We start from the raw sequence: 15,258 nt of genomic DNA on the forward strand, positions 1-15,258 counted from the left end.
AAACTAACTGAATAAAAATTCTTGCTTTTTCTACCGTGGGACCCGCAGATGCTTAAAAGGCCTGTAAAACTCTTCCTCTCGCGACTTAGTACAGCATGGTGAAACAAGACTGTTCATGGTCAAAAGTAACCAGTAAACTGAAATCAAGCAGAGTGGTTGGCCCCATCTAGAACTGCTGAACTCTTAGCTCACCCAGAATTACTTCCAGGTTACCCAGCCGGCACCGCGAGGAGGTGGTTCAGCGCGCCGACTAGTGACGAACGTTATCACAAATATACTATTATTATTAATAATAATAATAGTGGTAATACAAAACTTACCTTGAACGTGCTGAGTTCCAAAACACCTTGCTGTCATACAGCTTTCGCTGTATACAGTCTCGCTTCTCATTCGTTGGCGGCTGGAGAAGCACACGGGATGTCTGATGTATGTGTGTGAGGATTCTACATAGATGGTAGTCTATTTTGCGATTTACCAGCAAGTGACGCAAAACTCGTATGATGCAGCGTCTAATCACGAAATGGAATCACGAATAAACCGGACGAAACTTTTATTCTATAACCCTCATGACAGACAAGATATATGTAATTATGGAGTCAAGTGAGATTCACTAACAACTGCTGGTGACAGTCATCATAACAGCCGGTTGCCTGACTGTATGAAGCTGTTGCATACCTACTGCAGTTTGGAAATAGATGCAAAAAGCATGGACTCGTGTGTACACGCTCAACACAAATGAAATTAGCCAATTTAGCGGGGGGAGGGGGCGCCAAAACTGATTATTAATTCATTATTGAATTACCCGAAGTTGCCGCTATATTTCCCTGTTAAATCAAACGACTGTCTATCGGAGACAGGCTAAAAATAGGTGCAAGTGTTTGGACATGAGTGTACACGAAGAAAATCGGCCAGTTGTAATCCGGATTAACTTGTCGCTTGATGAGCGAGGAAGCCAAAATGGCTTAATAATTGATTGCTGGAGTGAAGAAAAAGTTTCGTATCCTCCAAAACAGCAGCTGCATAAAGCTGAATAAATACCTTGCTGCGTTGTACATGACATTATAAGTTACCGAAAAAACTTGAAAAAGACTAGCGGCACAATCGCAAGGCTCATGGGATGCTGAATTAAAAGCGAAGCGCACTGCTTACCTGGTATCCAAGATTGACACCTTCAGGATTTGAGCCTAGAAAAAAAAACAGGTTCGGAGTAGAAGCGTAAAGAACTTCGCTACCTCTTAGCTAGTGGAAGAGCTTCTCATTGATCCACATTTCACAGTTTGAAACTGTGCTCAACTTTGAAATGCGACTTCTCAAGAAGTAACAAGAAAATAGAGAGAACCAGAGGGCAAGTAAATCAACGTAGTGTGACTGAAACATGAGAGCACCGCCTCGAATTCTCAGATCTGTGGATGAGACGCCTAATCATCCAAAGATTATTCGTCCAACAAGTAGTTTGCGGTCATAGTAGTTTAAACAGGTAACGAAGTAACTGGAGATCACCGAAAATACCGACCTGATGATGATTCGGATGCCTGGTACCTTACAAATCTCGCTATCTAAACGTTCCGTAACATTCGATCAAGTGAAGGTAGAATCTTCGATGGGAACTATCAAGGTCCCAAACTATCGACCAAACGAAGGCCAGATGGTGGAGTGCTGCCTGTGTGATCAAGCTGAACGAAACTTACAAGCATTCATTGTGTGAACTGGTGAGAAATTGAACCAATAAAACGGCGTGCTCACGGTCTATGAGTGCCGATGGTTCCTAATACAGCAAGTGAACTAGAAACCAAAGACAGAATGAATGAAGACTTCTGCTGCATCTCTGTCCCTCTAAATAGCCTTGGTGTATTACGACCGTACCGCGCAACAAGCAATCGCTCAGTCAGAACTTTCCCACACTGGGGTACATTTCTGAATTGCCTTCGTTGAAAAATCCCATAGTGATTACCTAACAAGGATCAGTAAACAGCGATTCAATGGAGCGGAGAGCCGTCACAAAATGGCGCTGGAATACTGAATGGAGGGTTTTTCGCCTACTACCTGCGTTTTTCATTCCGACTCGTGCATTTGTGGGCGAAAAGCTTTTGGCAGTCTGCCTTTGCATGTGCATGTTGTTTTTGGTGACAGAATCTAAAAGGGGACTATCAAATAAACACCAATATTGCCCCCTCGAGTTGTTGGGTAAGGAAGGTAGGGTTCGTTCCCGAGATCGATCACCAGTTGAAGCAAAATAGGTTTGCGTTCACGCTTGAGCTTACAGGCTAGAATTAACAGTTAAAGTCTGTTCTAGGAACGGAGATGCCTACTGGAAGCATAAATTTCACACCGGTTTTCAGCCTAACGCTGGTGCGAACTCCCTCTGTACTGTGGAAAGTAAAACCCTATAAAAAGCCTGCCCTCTCTCTAGATGACAATGTATTCGTCAGCATGCGGCATCACTAGGTGGCTTCTAACTAAAATGTGATAGTTAAGGAAAGTGAGACCACGCACTTTCGGTAGAAGGATTTGTTACATTAAGTGATATCAAATCAAAAAAGATATAGAAAAGAAGCTGAAAACGTCTCTCTCATCGCGATTTCTCTCACACCATTGCAGAAGAAAGCGCGGAAAGAGCACTTCGAATGAGATATCTGGCCATTAGTGGCTGGTTTATATTCTGATATAGCATATAGAATGAAGTGAATAGATTTTTCATAGACTTGGTAATTTTTTGCAGGTGAGATGTGCAATTTTACTTAAGTGGATCTCTTACCTAATGCCAAGTGCAGTGTGGACGAAACAAGTTGACTTCTGGAAGGCGGAAGTTTTGTTGAAATGTATAGAGTTGTCTACTACACCACACATTCGACATTCATTAAAATGACGGTATTCTTAGGTATATATTTTTCTGGAAACCTCTATGTTCTCATCAAGAAATACAGAGTATGAGCGAAGACAGCCTTCTCGATATTTCTTGGACTGGCTTCGTCATATATTTATGTCAGTCATCCGGTAAATCAATACAGTCAACATGCTTCCCAACAGTGACACGGCGTTTGGAAGTTACATGGAATGGATATGTGATTTTCCGGCTGTGTGAGTGTCAGTGTCTTTCCCAAATGCTGAGGCCTGGTGATACCAATAACAGTGACTTAGACAGTGGATTCGCTTTCGACAACCTGAGTGAAATTCGCAAATAGGTTTGAAGGCCGTTGACCTGATATCCTGCATTGAGCATCTGGGGTAAAATTGAACTGTGTCACGCCACCGTCCAGTAAGAAAGCTCGTCGGAATGCTTCCAGACATTTGCTTGAATAGCCACCCCGTCGTTCAACCGATTTGTATGTTTTCAAAAGAGCAGATGAAGTGAAAAGCACACGGACTTGGTTTGAGGAGCAGGCATATCTTTCAAATAAATGATACAGATTACTTCCGTAGAAGAAACTACTCACAAGGTTGCTAAAAACTCTTCGACAACCTTGTGAGTAGTTTCCTCATGAAAATATACTGCAACATCTCGATTATCGTACGAACCGAAACGTGAGGTGGCCTGTGTGCAGCACATTCAGTTAAAGAACATCATAAAATGAGAGATTCACTTGGGTCTCTCGTGAAAACCAAATTGATTTGCAAATGTGTGTACTTGTCGCGAGACAGACTACTTTTAACTGAGTCTCCCCGAAAGTTCTTCAGCAGGTCTCAGTACGTCTTCCGAAGAGAAACCGACTGAGTGGAGCACCTTAGAAATGCAAGCGTAGGCATAGGGGGTTTACATAGCATACTTTTTATAAGATTTTTAGAGGTGTGGGTTGCATGAAATTCAGGAATCTGCCCAGATAATCATTCCCCTTAAATGCGTTTATAAGGAATACTATTTGCTCCGCCATGATAACTTGTGAACAAATTTTCATGGCTGCACTTTAGGGAAAACCTCTGTTAATGCGTGTGTATTGGCTAGTCTTCATGGGCTTACGATATATGTTTCACCGAATATGGGTGTCTAACGTCAGTTGACATAAACTGATCATAATATGTATACAACACAATCTGTATTCACCCGCACAAAATGCCTTTACATGGAACGTCTCTACTTGGCTCTATAATGTCAGCAAATCCCATCAGTGTACTGCTACGCGTCACCTGATTTTTGGCATTCTGATGCTTATTCACATACCCATTGTTTAAGTGGCGCTCCAGAATTGGAAATTTTCCGTTCTCCTGGATCCTGTTCGGATGAAGCGACCGAGTAGTAATCCTGTAGATGTTGGTTCATCGGTTCGGAGGCGGGGATGGCAAGAGGGTATCCAATATCTCGTTCGTATCCCCCTTTCCACCAAATATTTGACGGTTTTCTCAAAGTAATCTATGAAGCGGTTCGCTAAGCCTTTCTAATTGGGCTAATTAGAGACGATCACTGTGGACGCAGTCGTGTCTCTTATGACTGAAGCATTTTGGTGCGATACTGGGTAAGACCCTATCACATACGATGATATCTTCCAGAAAAGGAGGATGGTTTAGAGAATGTTGGACTGCGACAGTTCAACAGCGTATCGTGACCGGTGAACTATTTAGTAGAGCCAGAAGGAGATTCGGATACCATTCAAAAGCTGCCTTCTGTGAGAGGTCACCCTAGCAGGCCTTACTGCCTGCTACCTCAGGATGGGTCTGCCCACATCACTTTGTGAATCGGACCTTGAAGTAAAGATTTCAGGATGAGGGAGCGGAACAAATTCTCACCTTCAACCCCCGAGGTCAATTAAATGTTACTTTTCCGCAAGTTACAGTGAAATTAGAAAGGGTGGGGAGAGGCTAACTTGTGATTTGAGACCTTTAACAATAGAAAGCAAAACTTTTATGTCCCAACACGTGGCCCCCAAGCAAGGTAGGACACCAAATTTCCAAGGAGAGAGAGTTTCCAAAATGGCCTCAGTATGTGGTACCTTAATGGTAAGACCATTGAGTCAAAGACCAAGTTGCACTACTTCGAATACGAGATACAGAAACGCCATGCTAGGTTTCTTCCCTTTCAACTATGTGCAGTCAGGCAAGCTCAGGTTATCGTAATAGATGGCTAGCGAACAAAGACGGGTGCACTGTTCATCCTAACTTGTTCATTAGCCTTAACTAAGTACAAAAACAGGACCGTCTTCTGACGACTCTTCCGGATGGAAGAATACGCCTATGGTCGGCAGAAGTGATGAATGGTAATGACCAAAGGGCTTGAGAATACAGTGGTCACCGGAAGCAGTCTGATAGTATTTCAACTTCTTTGTAACCATCGTCCAAAATGACATTGGGCATAAGTAGATCCATAATCGATAAGAAGCTCTATCATTTGCTAAAGCAGCAGAACATTCTGAAGGATGATCCGATTGGACTCCGGTAATTGGCCTGGTGGTAAGCAAGCTGAATGAGAGAGGGACGGGAACTGTTAAAATCCAGTCAGAAATTGTGTTTCCGATGAAAGTAAACTGTTAAAGAGGAACAAAGCAATCAATCAACGAACCAATGAGAAAACTGCGATCAATTCTTGAGAAGGATAACGCGTAGCAGTTGGAAGACAACAGAAGCACATGAGAACTGATAGATTGACGCTGCTATCCCGTTTTTCATAGTAGGCTCTAGAAGATCAAGTGCGAATCACTAGTACACCTTTTTGGGTGATTGTTGCTTCCGAGTTGATAACAGGTATCATTCTACGTAGGCACTTGTGAGAGGTGTAAGGCGAAGTTCCATTCATTCGGATGTGAGGTGCACCTAACAGGTCTCTACTCCCAATGATCTCAAAAACACCGCCACAAACGTTGGGGAAAATAACCTTGGTATCTTGTAGTATTTTGCTCGGCAAATCTTGGTGGTCCGTTGTAAATCGTTTTTTTGAAAACCCGGTCAAAGATATTCCACAAACTTTCCCATATTGGGGAATATTAGCGTACTGCAAAAGGCAGGTGTTTTTCAGTGCCAGATTTTGTACTCAGCTTTGCAGTCAAATTAAATTAAAAATCAGCATGAGACTGCGGGACGTGATCTCCCTAGTTCTGCATGTCCTCTATGACATTAAACAGTGGATCCTAAACTGGTCTGGTCCATCCACAGGGCGGCAGACAATTCTCAGAGAAAGCAACAAGCGATTCACTGGGAGTGCTGTTTTCATTTAAAGTTGCTTTAAGGAAAAAAGACTAAAAAATTACGAAAATTGGATACCTTGGTCCCTGATCTTCTTGTGTACGTGTTCTAGTGAAAGTAGTAAAAAAGCAAAAGTTATTTATCAAATCCAGGCGCGCATTTGTGGAAATGTCGGAGAAAATGACAGGCCTTAGCTTGAATCAAACCGGGCTCACAATAGCCCCCCACCAGAGTGTTTCTGCTGCACGTGGATTTGCTGTCTGATGAGGGTTTTAATAGTACAACATTTTGGAAAGTCCAAGACCAAGACACAGATTACTGTCGGTGAAAATGAGGTTTGTATACTCTCCTTCTTGTGGCTGTTCACAAGAAAGGAAGAATACAAGAATAATACATTTGCCTGCCAATTATTTTGGTGATAAAGTGGAGGGAACTCAACCATATCACTTGTTGAAGTCGGAACACTACTCATAAGTTTGCTGAGAACTTTTTAGCAGTCCACCATCGGCTTCGCCCTTCTGGAAACTCGTCAGCTATACAAATTCCTCCAGTTTGAACCACCTTTATTCCTACCCGAACCTAGGTTGTACGAAGCTAGTGAAACACACCTATTCGCAGTTTGATTGCAAACGGTTCATCACCAACCGAGGTGACATCGCCGGTGCGTTATTGGGGAGCTTGGTGGTGCATAGCGGTGGGTTAGCGGTTGTGCACTGCTACGCACCAACTAGAGTTGAACGTCACTCACTCTGAGGACTCACAAATTAGTGAACTAAAAAATCAGCGGTCTCGTCTACATCTGTGTTCAGGTGAACTAGAAACAGTATACGATGACAACTGTAGTACGGATGACCCTGCCTTTGAATACCATTCAAATTTTCACGATACCATGACCCATTTTGCGGAAGGCTATTGCAGACAAATTCAGCTTAACCAGACATTCAAACTATTTGGCCACGTCAATGTGTTCAAACGGAACAAAGCCTTTTCGATCAAAATATTGTTTTTATCAATTTTATTGAAAACAAAGTGTAGTAAAAAAGACGCAAACAAACGCAAGCAGAACAGATGGTCCACAGCCGACGAAAACCAGGGTTCTTTTCGCACAAACATGTGAAGGGTAGAAACGAGCCAGGGGAGGTAGAAAAAATGACTTGGGAGCAAAGTATGAAAGCCATTACCAGCAAACTCATTTGCGCTGGTCCGTGCTGTCTTCCTGGATAGGGACCCCGAGACGGGTAGAGACACTGTCAGACATGGCTCATTGGCGCTGGTACATTCAAGCTATTGCTTTCAGTTCATAGCTCTCTTCCCAACCTCCCCACTTAACAGTTCTGTACTTAAGTGTGTATTATCATCTCCCTACTCTGATGCGCAGATACCTCCCCAAATCATCGGTGAACGAAGCTGTGGCAACTACAACCACTGTGCGACAAGTACGCGGTTCTTACAGCTGATAATGATGATGATGACGATGATGACCATGATGATGATGATAGGTTTTTATTGGATCAGGAATTTTGCTCAATCGGTAGGCAGTTTAAATTGATGTGTTTTTGCATCATTTTGACAACTTCTGAAGAGCACTGACAGTTTCAATAATCTGGGCTACTTGTTGGTGCAACTTGACCGCACGCGACCGTTTATTCTGGTTACGGGTGATGACGGAAGAATCTTGAGGATTTCAGCATTCTCGGGTCCCTAGCAGTCGCCTCATCTGGGCACGTGCCTTACCCCAACTTATTCTCTTCAATTAAATTAAACCATAAGAAACTTCGCGACAAGAGAGAGAAATAGATAAATGGAGATCTGCTATTCAGTTTCTGTAAGCTCGCTACTGAAGTTTGAAACAACGAACCATAAGTCCTGGAAAATTGTGGTACCCAAATTTTATAGGATTCAGTGGGATCTACATTATCGTAAGAAATTGGTCCGTTTGATCAGTTATGTTTTCACTGGTCAGTTGAGTTCCGATCTGATAGTGTTATGTCAGGATAGCGTTCTCCGTTCAAAGCAGAGATTCACATTAGCCTTAGTTCGTCTGAGCACCGCCCGGTTAGAGGTCGATTTGTACTCAGATTCGTTGGGCTAGGAATGTTGTAGCATCCCGTCTGTAGCTATTGATTACAGTTCAGGTGGTTAACTACGTTGAACATGTGCTGGTTAGACGAAGAACGAACAAGCATCCCGTGGCGTTCTGTTACCGCTCCCCTCCCCACATACTCATCTTGCTCACACGTCCTGTCAAACATACAGGCTCGTCCTGCACACATTGTTACTTGCTATCGCCTCTAGAGTACGTGAAGAGGTCATGTACCCTCTGAAAGTGTTCAGCGCTAACAGTAATCTCTTCTACATGGATACGGTGGAAAGTTCACAATGAGTAACTCACTGTCGTGGTGACTGTTCCAGATACCCTTTGTCGTAATAAACGTGTTAACTTGTTTGACGTCTATTTGCAGAGTTTTTCTATACCAACAGGACGCCTACGTGCTCAGGCAAACAAGCCACGCTTTACTGCGGACCGATTTCCCTTAACTCACGAATAGTTTTTAGGTAATCCTCTTTTTCAAAGCCCGCCATTTGAGGCTTTCACCAACACGTTTGACGCAACCTTCATAAGATTGCGTCACAATCCATTTGGACATGTCTGAATAGCTAAAACTTTCCTTTCCGCCCACTCATCGGAAAAGAGCAGGCCTATTTTTGTCTCTCTCTCTCTCTCTCTAAATTTATCAATAGTTTTATTTTAAACCAGTCGCGTGTGCTCACATAACAAATGTTTTTTCCGGTCAAGAGCAGGCTTTTGTCTCTCTCTCTCTCTCTCTAAATTTATCAATAGTTTTATTTTAAACCAGTCGCGTGTGCTCACATAACAAATGTTTTTTCCGTCCAAGAACGTCTTACTTGTTTGTGTAGGCGGATGAGTTTAACTGAGTTGGCGCATGACCTGCTGGGCACTTGAAACGCTTGTTTCCTTTGAGTTGGTGGTGGTCGCAAATGGGTTGTTTTCTACGGTAAAGATTAATCAAAATAAAGGGTCTGCTGAGGAAATACTATCCATGAAGTTTAAAATCTCTGGAGTTCATAGCGTGCGGCTTTTATCGGGGAAGCCGTCACTCAAGGAGTCAGTCAACATACGGCCATATGATGCGGAATACTAGATTGACCGATGAGTGGCGCCATATCAGGTATAAATGTAATTCAATCTTACTACTCCTTAGCCGCTTGTTGCCGACACCAAAGGCGTTAAAACTACTGGTCAGAGGGTTCGAAATTCGCTGGGGTTTCATGAGAGACGCGCTGCTCATTTTCTCAATAAGGATGAAACAGATGTACAGCAAAGATTGACTTCACTTACGGAAAGAGATCTCTATTAACCCTAAGTCAATCAGGCAGTTTTAGTATTATTACTATTATAAACGTCACAGACATTATCGTTGCCGTCATCACCGTCATCATCCTCATTCTCATCATCATCATCATCATCATCATCATCATCATCATCATCATCATCCTCATCATCATCATCATCATCATCATCATCATCATCATCATCATCAGCAGTAGGACAATAGTGTTCAACGTCGGTGCTTTAGTGCCGCATAGACACAATTTATTTGTTAGCCTCGTTTTGAAAATAAAAGAATAAAGGAGGATGGGAAAGGGGCCTAGTGTTAGCCCGCTATAGTCATACCGAGATGCTTACACCTCCAGTCACGTATTCAGACAATCCAACAACAGTACCGCCACTGACATCGATCAGCAACCATAACATGCAACTCCCCTAGCCGTGTACAGAGAGAAATGATACTGCATTCCAAAACGAGAGAACAAGTTCGATAGTCTGTTTATTGTCATTTGTGCAGATTGCCAAGATGGTCCAGTAACAGAACAACACTATCCGCCTGATCTAGCAGTATTTCTCCGAATATGGGTTCAGCACCCAGATCCACGGTCCCTGGGATATTATACTCCATGATGGCGTAGATGATGACATGAAAAAAGCTTTCAAGTAGCTCACTGCAAGCACGAAATCAATCAGAAGTATGGGAGATAAACGGCACGAAGAATATTCACGAAATTCGAGGGCGTTCTACGTTGAACAATTATATGTATAAGAGCCAGCCTATTCAGAGGTTCGAATGGTGCACGGAAGTTGGGAGAAACCACCACAGTTGGTCGGCCGTATGTGTTTCGCCGATCAAACACTTGATGCAGTGTGCGCCACGGAAAACCCGGATCAATCCAGGTGGTTCAGAAAGGCCAAGGATGAAATGGTTATGACAACGTTGTCAACCTGGCCTTATGGTAGTTCATCAGCATAGGGACGCCAGTTGGCGTGGACGAAGCGGCGTCCACTGCATTTGAATCCAGATCTACCGAGGAACAACTGATGATGGGTGCGAAATTGCAAAAGATAATCACAACTGTCATTAAGTCTTGAGTCCAAGGTGCATAGGCCGCCAGATCACACCTATGATATACCGACACGTTCTACTTGTGAACTGGGATCGTCAGTGACTAGGGGAATAAGCGAATTCCTTGCACTGATAGGAAAGTAGTCAGATATCAGTAAGAAGTAAACTTCATCGGATCAGAGTTGCAGCTGGTTTTAAACATGCAGAAACTACACTGTTTCATCTACCACTGGATTCTTACAGAAATTTATAAAGGTAGATAGTTATGGGGATCCAGTCAGCTCAGATTGAGAGCTGAGGGCTTTGCCAACACAAAGGCAGCAAATACATAACCGTCTGAAGTCTGTAAGCACCAGCTTCTAGATGAGGATGGTGTCACAACGTCAACTGCCTTATCTGGAGCGTGCATTCGAGTTATGGAAATGTAGCAGATATCCATAAACAGGTCTCAAAAGTGTGGACCAGAACAGTCTACTAATCGACCTGCATCACAATCGGCATGTCAAAATTAGCGGAAAAGTAGGGGAACGAGATGTGAGAGACGGATATAAAGCGACTGGTGGGACGTCTAGTACGCTAAACTTCTTTGAACGAAAGACTGGCATGCTTGGTATCCACAAAGCAGTGGTCTTAAAATGTACCAGGAGGAGGTTGGCAGATAGTGTTGAAGAATGATAAGAGGCAATGGCTTTAGCATGTTTTCATCTACCCGCTCTGCTGCACGCAGCGGATGGGAAAATCAGCTGATGTTGCATAAAATTATTGCTGCTTGTGCAGTTTATGGTTATAAATGGACTGCGATACTGTCGGAGCGCCAAAACATGGACATTAGGACGATTAGGGTCAGCGACTGAAGCTTTTGGGTCAAAATCCTGACCTTGAGGTAGTGATGGTTAGCGTGAGACTACCAGCGTAGTGCAACTTTTAAGGAACTTGTCGCCAATTTCAGGATACTGTGTTTTCCAGATCTCTGTCCACCTGACAGGTTCTGCGAAGGTAACCCGGACAACTTTTGATGCCGCACATTTTCTCACATAGTTGTATGAACCGTCACACTACGATAAGCTCCAGTCTCTTCGGAACAACGAAGTCACCCCATAAAACCCAAGTTACTAACCTGATCCAGCATGCCGGGTTAGCATGGTAATGGGGAAACGTGCCTGCCTGATGAGATCCAAGAAGGGAGCATGCCGGTTAGCATGGTAATGGGGAACGTGCCTGCCTGATGAGATCCAAGAAGGGCTAAACCAGTAGTAGGCGAGAAGTCATCAGCGACGTTATGAGTAGTGTGTTATATCCATGTCCGGATCAGGTTTAGGCTCAGCTCCTTTATGCATTAGACGACAACATAGTCTGTTTGTGTTGCATTCACCACGCAAAATACCACAAACACTTTCACGAAACCTGTATTTTTAATAAAAACAATCAATAGGTTCTTCAGAAATTCCCACCTGACATATTAAAGTCGATTTATAAATCGTTTGCACATTTCAGTGTAAAACTAGGAGAACTAGGAAATAGAATACCTCCACGACAGAACCCCACACTAGTTGTTTACACCTTATGGGTTACGCAGATTAGACCGGAAAAACATATCAGAACGGGAAATTCCTTTTCACACCTAAGATACACGGCCATTGGGGCACACACATCACCGCCTATTTAAATGAGGGTTCTCAGTAACGACCAAATAATGTGATGAGCTGCATAAACTGAGAAGGGGCTTGACAATAGGAAACCTGGAAATCAATCCGGCTGTTGATATCATATCCTGATCTAGTGACTACTGCACCGGTGACAGGCTAACTGATGTCACTGGGACTCATACTGTCAGTTTCTATCAGGAATGNAGGAATGCCTGATTTAGTAATGGAGGCTAAAGCACCGCAGATATTTGTGCTGGGCCAGTTCTAGGTCCACTTTCCTACTTCATTTTTTCCTCTTTCCATTATAAGGCCTTGTCAAATAAATTGACATGGTTTTAGGCAGTAAGGCACCGGTATTTTCAACTTGTATCGCTGTCAGTGTTGGTAATGATACCGCTACTGTTACTGGAATGCGGCTGTTTTGTCTCCAAAAGCGTTGGTACCAGATTTCATGCTAAAAAGGACTCGGAAGTAGAACTCAACAAACCAGTTGGTTTTGTAAGAAGTGAGGTACAAATAAATGAAGACAAATTTCATGATTCCTAAGAACAATATTTCGAACAGTTATGTAGCATCCGATTGACTTTCTAGTTTGGTGGGCAAATCACCCTCGCTGAATGAATATCTTGATGATACAGAAACAATAAGTCTGTTTCTAAGCCACACAGCTGCAATTTAAAACGCGTAATTAATTAATTAATTAATTACGAAAGATTCACTAGTAGTTTCTGTGGACTAGAACTTTTCCACAGGCGTTCGCTCATGGCATCCAGTACACAGACGACATAGCTGTTCTTGGATCTGACGCCGTCGCAAGGCAAACAATATTAAATAGCTTGACTGATGTTACCTCACGGTTTGGCATGCGTTTCGCACATGCGAAGTGTAAGGTGCTATTGCAGGATACGGTGGGCTTGAACCCTAACTTCATGCCTGCGGATGAGCCGACTGAGAATGTAAACAAGTTTGCCTAACTGGGTAGCTGTATCAGTCGCGGTGGTCTCAAGAGAGATTCTATTTCTATCCGGATTAGGAAGGTTAGAGCAACATCGAAACACTGAAGCTGAGAGATTCAGCCGGGTTCCAGGTGAGTCTCTTGAAAAACCAAATTTGTTTGCAAACGAGTGTATTTCGCCAAGGTTAGCGCAGCTTTTGTGAACCTATATCGTATGTGGCGTATGTATGACATCAGCTTATCCGTCAAGGGTCAAGTTTGCAATCCCGATATGTGTTCCACATTGGTATACTTGTCGGAAACCTGGCCGCTGCGCGTCTAAAGACTTTCACTGATTGACCGTCCATGTTTTCGGAGCAATGCTCAGATATGCTGGGAGCACCCGATCAGAAAGACGAACTGATCACACTCCATAGATTGTGCCGGCTTGGCTACATGCTCCGTGTGCCAGTCGACCGACTTCCTGAAATGATCTTTTCGCACAACCACATGAAGGGTGGAAACGAGTAAGGGGAGGTCAAACAGTGACTTGACAGTGGAGTATGGAAGCAATTACCAACAAACTCACTGGTCATTGCCATCTCCATTGGTGGGGACCAGAGACAGGACACATCGGTGGTTTAGGACAACCAGACATGGCCCAGGAGCTTCCAATGCCGCTCGGGCATCTCAGCTATTGCATTCAATGCATAGATCTCTTCCCAATCTCCCTAATTGAAAGTACACTGACAACCTCGCATCTACGCGTCAATCATATCAGTTCTTGACTTCCATGCGGAGCTACCGACCCCACCTCCCCAAATCATCGGTAAGCGAAACCGTGGCAGCTATAACCACTACACGGGCAAGTAGGTTGTTCTCACAGCTGACTGTGATGATACTGATAAAGGCTTAGGTGACTTTGCATCAATATCAGATCCTAGCATTGCTTACGGCTTATGCATATATTCATATTTTTATGAAACCTTGCAGATGAATATGCTTCATTATAAACAACACCAAGTGGTTCATTTCAAAGCCATACGCATCAACCAAAGACAGAAGAGAACTGCTCTCTAGCTGAGAAAATTCAGCTAATTAGGGCGGCTCTATTACGATATGCGGTTTGATGCTAGACAGTGGATGTGATTACTGTAATCACCTGTGTGAATCCAACTAGAAGGCAGAGACTACGTCACACGGGATAAGAGGGTGAAGAATTTTCCGGAGAGTTTTAACGCTGTCAGTGCTAGTTAATTCCCATATGAAGTTCAGGTAACCGGTCATATGTCTGCTTAGAAGACGGTACCATATACAAAATCACCATCAGCTGTGAACCGTGTTTACAAGTGGCCGTTGTCTCTAACGAATCAAATGGATTTGCATGCTCCAACGATTATTTGTTGATGAGGAATTGGTTTGGGTTTGACCTTGACCGGTCAAGTGGTAGCAGTTTTCACATTGTAGGTATAAAACCTGTCTCGAGCATCACTCAGCTTGGTGTGATAAAGAGATTTGATATATCTCATCCGTAAAAGATCTGCAGATTCAAGTGGACCGTTACAAATGTAGCTCCCATACAACAAGCAGATGCCGTTACTGGTGTGCAATTCACATCCACCAGAAGGGTGAAAAATAGTTCACCGCACTTATGCTCTTTCATAGCCAGGTCGTTTTATCGGAAATCGATAGGCTGGGCCACAGGCCCATCTTAATTTTATTTGCTCTAAGAAATTGCAGCCTGTAACTTTTTGTTTCAGTGCGGAACCGCTTACATGCTGTAAGTTAAGCTAGTTATTTCCGATGGTAATGGAGTTGAGGATGATTTTTTCGAATGTTGATAGTTGACATTTAGTGCATTATAAATAACCAAGCAAACTGAGCTTATCTTCCGCCTAAGGCTCAACTAACCAAGAAGGATTGTTCGATCTCGGGAAAGCCAGTTTAATTAGTAATACAGGATCCAACATATATGCTTCGGAACATATGGATTTGAGAGATTAACAAACCGAGAGAGAACATTGCCAGTGCTGAGCCATAGAACTGGATGAAACAAGGCAGGACCAGTCTACTGTTCAGTTAGCTTTTTGGCCCTGCCGTCATCATCATAATCTGGAAAACTAGGTGTGGATAGCTACGCACTGAAGGT

General features: G+C 43.3%; 1 protein-coding gene across 1 annotated transcript in view; it reads right to left on the reverse strand.

Moving 5' to 3' along the window:
• Positions 1–15,258, reverse strand: part of T265_09882 (hypothetical protein) — a gene marked incomplete at both ends in the record, with an annotated part of 88,144 nt that overhangs the window by 12,661 nt on the left and 60,225 nt on the right. Inside the window, 2 exons of the mRNA XM_009176089.1 lie at positions 1,150–1,184; positions 9,523–9,701. Of these exons, the coding sequence (XP_009174353.1) occupies positions 1,150–1,184; positions 9,523–9,701 (214 nt within the window). The remainder of the gene's footprint in view (positions 1–1,149; positions 1,185–9,522; positions 9,702–15,258) is intronic.

This window comes from Opisthorchis viverrini (assembly GCF_000715545.1).
Source record: "Opisthorchis viverrini unplaced genomic scaffold opera_v5_316, whole genome shotgun sequence".
Classification (NCBI taxonomy): Eukaryota; Metazoa; Platyhelminthes; class Trematoda; order Opisthorchiida; family Opisthorchiidae; genus Opisthorchis; species Opisthorchis viverrini.